This window comes from Bos javanicus, chromosome 15 (genome assembly GCF_032452875.1).
Source record: "Bos javanicus breed banteng chromosome 15, ARS-OSU_banteng_1.0, whole genome shotgun sequence".
In the NCBI taxonomy this organism is placed as follows: domain Eukaryota; kingdom Metazoa; phylum Chordata; class Mammalia; order Artiodactyla; family Bovidae; genus Bos; species Bos javanicus.
The window spans coordinates 21,891,489-21,897,993 of record NC_083882.1 but is presented as its reverse complement, the minus strand read 5'-3'; the positions used below and the strand labels follow the sequence as shown (position 1 = coordinate 21,897,993).

The 6,505-nt window shown below is 41.3% G+C and overlaps 1 protein-coding gene across 4 annotated transcripts in view; it reads right to left on the bottom strand.

The window, feature by feature from the left end:
* Nucleotides 1–2,598: 2,598 nt before the first annotated feature.
* The window catches only part of HOATZ (HOATZ cilia and flagella associated protein), a 39,335-nt gene continuing 35,428 nt past the window's right edge, over nt 2,599–6,505 (bottom strand). For 3 of the 4 annotated variants that reach the window (XM_061440253.1, XM_061440252.1, XM_061440255.1), the window contains one exon: nt 2,599–2,794. In XM_061440253.1, the coding sequence (XP_061296237.1) occupies nt 2,737–2,794 (58 nt within the window). In that variant the 3' untranslated portion in view covers nt 2,599–2,736. The other variant, XM_061440254.1, reaches the window with a different exon arrangement.

Here is a 6,505-nt window from a genome sequence, read left to right as displayed (position 1 = left end):
CCAAAACATCCAAAGAGTGGGCTGATATGGTGAGTAGAAGCACTTGATTCGGCAAGTCAGCATTTGAAATTGTTTCTGGTTCTGCTTTTTTCCACTTAATGTCTCTGTAGACTCCAGCAAGTTTCTTTGCCTACATTTAAGTTAACTCTTGGTAACAATAAAAATCACTTTAACTTGTGAAGTTTTGATAAGGCAACTGGGTATGTAAGTGTGCAGATAGCTGGACACTTAATGGCAATTACAAAGGATTTATTTCCAATCTTACAGCATATATTACAGCTTAGAGAAGCTGTTTAACCTTGGCCCAAATAATTGAATTGTGCCTTGAGTTCTCCCTTGGATACCCTGGCCCTTGGTCCAGATGGACATTGTTGAGGTATGCAGTCAATCTAATGTAGATTACAACAGTGACCCCAATTCTTCACCCCACCTTATATCCACACCCTTTAACTAGGTGAATTTGCAGTTCTTCTTACTAAAGGAGCTGGAGAAGGCAATGGCACCCCACTTCAGTACTCTTGCTTGGAAAATCCCATGGACGGAGGAGCGTGTTAGGCTGCAATCCATGGGGTCACTAAGAGTCAGACCCGACTGAGCGACTTCACTTTCACTTTTCACTTTCATGCATTGGAGAAGGAAATGGCAGCCCACTCCAGTGTTCTTGCCTGGAGAATCCCAGGGACGGGGAAGCCTGGTGGGCTGCCGTCTATGGGGTTGCACAGTCGGACACGACTGAAGCGACTTAGCATTAGCATTACTAAAGGAGCAGAGTACATCGCCCCCTCCCTTGTCCTTGTGTTCGACCAACAGAACGAGCTTAGACTGGAAAAGGCCTCACATAGTTTTGTTTGTTCTCTTGCTTCTCTGCCACGCTTTGAGAGCTCAGATATCCCACTTGTCCAGGTAGAACCCAAAGAAGACACCTGGGGCAGAGCGGCCTCTGTCAATCAACAGACATATAGTGAGAAGCAGAGCTGCCCTGCAGCCAGAAGCTGAGCTATCTGGCCAGACTTAGTCAAATCCTCAGCTGACCTCCAGATATATAAGCAGTAATAAATGTTTCAGATAACTTTGTTATGCAATGCTGTTGCAGCAATACCTGACCATTACACCCGGTAATACAGAGCGATGCTGCTGGTTGCTGAAAAAGCTCATAAAATGGAATTTTTCTTGGTAAAATTGTCTTGGTCCAGGCTCCAATCCTTAGTTTGACAAGCTCAAGCCCAATCTAAGAGAATAATATATTCACCCATTGAGAAACAGTCTTCTGAGCACATACTCACCCTCTGGGGGGAAAAGATTTCTCAGTGAGTGTGGCATCAGAACAAAGGGAATCAGCTATACGATTTGAAATTTAGGCTTTGATATCCAGCTATGTCCATCTTCGCGATAAGAGAGCTGTCCGGCAGACAAACACATCATCCTGACAGGGTCATTTTTAATCTTGATAATGCTGAGATGAGATTGCCAACTTGTAACTTTCTAAATTTCCCTTCTCTAGGTCTGATTACCTTTCTTTTTGTTCAAAACGTTTTTCTCCAAACAGTGTCACAGCAGAAATGCTAATATCCATTCTCCACTTCTTTTAGTGATAGAGTCCTTGAACTCCAACTAGGCAGGTATCCCCTCATCCACCCCCATTAAAGACTGTTTCCCAGCCTCCCTTGCAGTCTGGTGTGCCCTTAATGATTAAGTTCTGACCAGTGGGTCACCCGCTCTGCTGCTGGCCCTGTGGATGGAAGCCGCACTGTGCGAAGTTTATGTTCAGGAGTTGCAGGTGGAGGCTAGCAGGAAAGTGCATGGTGCTTCTAAATAGAGCTGTGAGCTCTGGAGTCTCATGTACAATCCTGAGTAGGCCTGCCAGTTGGGCAATGCAGAAGGGACAAAGTCTTAACCTTCTCTTTTCCAGTGTATCCCACCTTTGTAAGTGAGGTAGGTTAGCACTGGGATTATGGACATGTGTATAAGACATGGGGATGTTGAGCCAGCTATTCACAAAACTGGAAGTAATTCACTTCTGACTTCAGACATGTCCCAGAAGCTGAATAAACCAAGTTTTGGATAATGGATTTTTTTTTTTTTAATAGCAAGAAGAACTTTAAAGTTTTCAGGACTGATCTTTCATCTCTATTTCCTTATTGTTTTTACTTTTGTGGAGTATGTAGTGCTTTTGTGCTGTCGCTCAGTCGTGTCTGACTCTTTGCAACCTCATGGACTGTAGCCCGCCAGGCTCCTCTGCCCATGGGATTTCCCAGGCAAGAATACTGGAGCAGGTTGCCATTTCCTCCTCCAGGAGATCTTCCTGACCCAGAGGTAGAACCCACGTCTGCTGCATTGGCAGGTGGATTCTTTACCACTAGCACCACCTGGGAAGCCCTTGTTTTTATGGTGGTCTACAAGTTGAGGCATATAAAGTCCTTGTTTCTTGTTTATCTGATATTCATAATATAGATCAAATATAGCAGTTCTGGAAATACCCTTCAAACGAAAGCAAGATAAGTTGGAGCTTGAGAATATATAAAATGAGACAGATGATAACTGTGTGGTATCAAATGCAGTGGTTTTCAGTAAGTAAAACAGACACAAGTACTCAATAGCTGGTACTCCTAGAAGCGCTGTATATTTAACTTTTATTTCTTGGTCTAATTTAATTGATTCCGGTGATTCTGATGTAAGAGCTGGTTGTTTCAAAAGTGAAGGTCTAAGTGAGCCATCCTCTCCCAGGTGTCAATCAAATTAGTCCAAGGCTTTGACTTCTTCCTGGTCTTCTTTGTCTGACTCTGAAATCACTTTCCTGTTGGCAGTAACACGGATCAGTTCAGAACTCTGTACAGAACTCTCTAGTTATGAACACAATGTGGCATGAAAACAACTTTTGAGAGTTTCTCCAATAAACATTTACTGTGTTGGATTCTAACTATGGGTTAGATTTTGCAACCGAGTATAAATTTCTGTGTGGGAGGAACAGTCATTCCACTGTGAAGTGACTTGAAAGGTTTGGGAGTGGACCTCCTAAAGTTAGATATACTGTGCTCACCTAAGAGTCAAACTGCTGAGATTTCATCACTGGTGACTGATCTCTTTGGATTACCCAGTATTCCTTCTATTCAGCCCTCTTTTAAAGTGAAAATATTCCTGGGTGGATAAAAAACATAATGCCACTAAAACCTTACTGTGTACACACTTTTTTAGTTCTTTCTTTCTGACGGAATGGGACCTGGAGTATTCTAAGATCTGGTGAAGGAGTGATGGTAAAGGCAGATCTGCTTATGTAGGGAAGTTTTGGGTAGACAAGAAAGGATGGAGGGAGAGGAAAGGGGGTAAAATTAAAATAAAATTAAACTTTAAAATAAATTACAATAAAATCTTAAGATATTTCACAAATTTAAAATTGTTCACAAACTAATGTACAGTATAGAAATAATACTTTCTGAATTAGCTAATGCTGAACAACATGACATTTTTTTTGGCTAAAACTTTTTGTTACATGGAATCCCCTGGTGGTCCAGTGGTTACGACTTGGCATTTTTCACTGCCTGGGTCCGGGTTCAATCCCTGGTTGGGGAATTAACATCCCGAGAGCCACGTGGTGTGGCCAAATTTTTTTTTAGTTTTTTACAAATATTTTCTGAATTCCTACAGGGAGGCAGTGTGTTAGGCATTTTGTGCTAGACCCAATTTCTTTTGGAGCATACAATACAGTCACAGACAAGTAAAAAATAGGTGAAAAGTTAAATAACAACATAGTAGAGAAGAGTTGAATAATTATAAAATATGGGCACAAAGAAGCGCATGACTAATTGCCAAAAGAATGGTGCAGACACAGATTCTTCTGTGTAAGAAGCTCAGAGGAAGAAAATGTTGCAGTGAAACAGAATGAAATTCAAGGCTTTAGAACAAAGGAGAGAGGCCAAGCAGGTATACAGAAGGAATTAGGTTAGCACTTATATCATTAAGGGAATTATCTGTCCAAGTTGTGGAATAATGTTTTACTCTTAGGTGAATCCACATGGGTAGTAACAGGACTGTTCTGATCATCCCTATAAAAATATGCACAGAAATCTAAGGTACCCGGGGCTTGCCTGGTGGCTCAGACAGTAAAGAATCTGCCTGCAACGCAGGAGACCTGAGTTCTATCCCTGGGTTGGGAAGGTCCTCTGGAGAAGGGAATGGTTACCCACTCCAGTATTCTTGCCTGGAGTATCCCATGGACAGAGGACCCTGGTAGGCTGCTGTCCATAGGATCACAGAGTAGACACAACTGAAGAGACTTAGCATGCATGCATGCATGCATTGGAGAAGGAAATGGCAACCCACTCCAGTATTCTTGCCTGGAGAATCCCATGGACAGAGGAGCCTGGCGGGCTATAGTCCATGGGGTGGCAAAGAGTCAGACACGACTGAGCAACTAACACTTTTACTTTCTCTGCGGTACCCAGACAGATCTGCTGATATAATTCAAGTAGCAATCTTTATTATTTGAATCAGGTAAATGAAATTTTCACTGAACTAACTTTGCTCCACCCTTATAAATTAAATCAAATCATCTGACTGAAAAGCAAGAAATTAAGTTGCTAAACATTGTGTAGACAATATTAGGTTATTAAGTGACTTTTCCAATTTTTTTTTCAGAACTTTAAAAAAATCAGGGGAGACATATTCATGTTTTCTTTAATAACATCTGATAACATTAATGGAAGTTGGCCTCAGTACCAATAAGATCAGAATAAAAATTCTATTACTTCTTGTTAATCCATGAATGTAGTATGCAAATAAACATCTGTCAAGTTAATGTTGAGTTAGACACATTGGGTTTCAGTCATAATACAAAGATGGAGACATTTTTTATTAGGGATTCTTTAGTCATTAACAGGTGATAGCCAGTTTCCTTTAAACTCGTCTGGACCCTGTGCCTGGTGCTGCTGCAGCAGTATTCTGGGAATAAGGCGATTAACCCTGAACTGTGAGGCTAGCCCTTGCTACATGGATTAAGATTTAGCAATTTTAGGTATGCCTTTGGTTGTATCAGAGTTGAAAATCTAGAAGACATGGTGTTTTGCCAAAAATGAGAGGGCTCAGTGTCGGTGGGAGAGAGGGGAGCTGAGAGGGTGTGAGGGCAGGTGGATACAGTTCCCTGGGGTGAGAAGGGAGGGCAATGGAATGTGTACAGAGGCTCAAGGCTGATCTATTCCCCTGTTTGCATCTACTTATGCTTTTGTATTACACAGATAAGCGAACACACACTTCTATGTAGATGAGAAGAAGAAAGTTTTCTCAAAGCAAGAAATCTCTAAAACGGTGAGTGGGTTTTTATAAAGATTTGAAGTTAGGGAGAAAACTGAGTAAGGAAAAAAGAAGCACTTCTTCACAGGGAAACCAGAAAGGTGATGGAATTTCAGTTGAGCTATTTCAAATCTTAAAAGATGATGCTGTTAAAATGCTGCACTCATTATGCCAGCAAATTTGGAAAACTCAGCAGTGGTCACAGGACTGGAAAAGGTCAGTTTGCATTCCAATCCTAAGGAAGAGCAATGCCAAAGAATGTTCAAATTACTATTCAATTGCACTCATTTCACATGCCAGCAAGATTTTGCTCAAAATCCTTCAAGCTAGGCTTTAGCAGTTCATGAACCAGGAACTTCCAGATGTACAAGTTGGATTTAGAAAAGGCAGAGGAACCAGAGATCAAATTACTAACAAATGCTGGATCATAGAAAAAGCAAGGGAATTAAAAAAAAAATCTACTTCTGGTTCATTGACAATGCTAAAGCCTTTGACTGTGAGGATGACAACAAACTGGAAAATTCTTAAAGAGATGGGAATACCAGACTACCTTACCTGCCTCCTGAGCAACCTGTATACAGGACAAGAAGCAACAGTTAGAACCAGACATGGAACAATGGACTGGTTCAAGACTGGGACAGGAGTGCATCAAGGCTGTATATTGTAACCCTGCTTATTTAATTTCTAAGCAGAGTACACCATGCAAAATGCCGGGTTAGATGAATTGCAAGCTGAAATCAATATTGCTGGGAGAAATATCAACAACCTCAGATATGCAGATGATACCACTTTAATGGCAGAAAGTGAAGAGGAACTAAAGAGCCTTTTGACAAAGGTGAAAGAGGAGAGTGAAAAAGCTGGCTTAAAACTCAACATTCAAAAAACTAAGGTCATGGCATCCAGTCCTATCACTTCATGGCAAATAGATGGGGAAAATGTGGAAACAGTGTCAGATTTCATTTTCTTGGGCTCCAAAATCAATGTGGACAGGGACTGCAGCCACGAAATTAAAAGACACTTGCTCCTTGGAAGAAAAGCTATGTCAAACCTAGACAGTGTTCAAAAGAGCAGAGACATTACTTTGCCAACAAAGATCCATATAGTCAAAGCTATGGTTATCCAGCAGTCATATATGGATGTGAGAGTTGGACCATAAAGATGACTGAGCGCTGAAGAACTGATGCTTTCCAGCTGTGGTGTTGGAGGAGGCTCTTGACAGTCT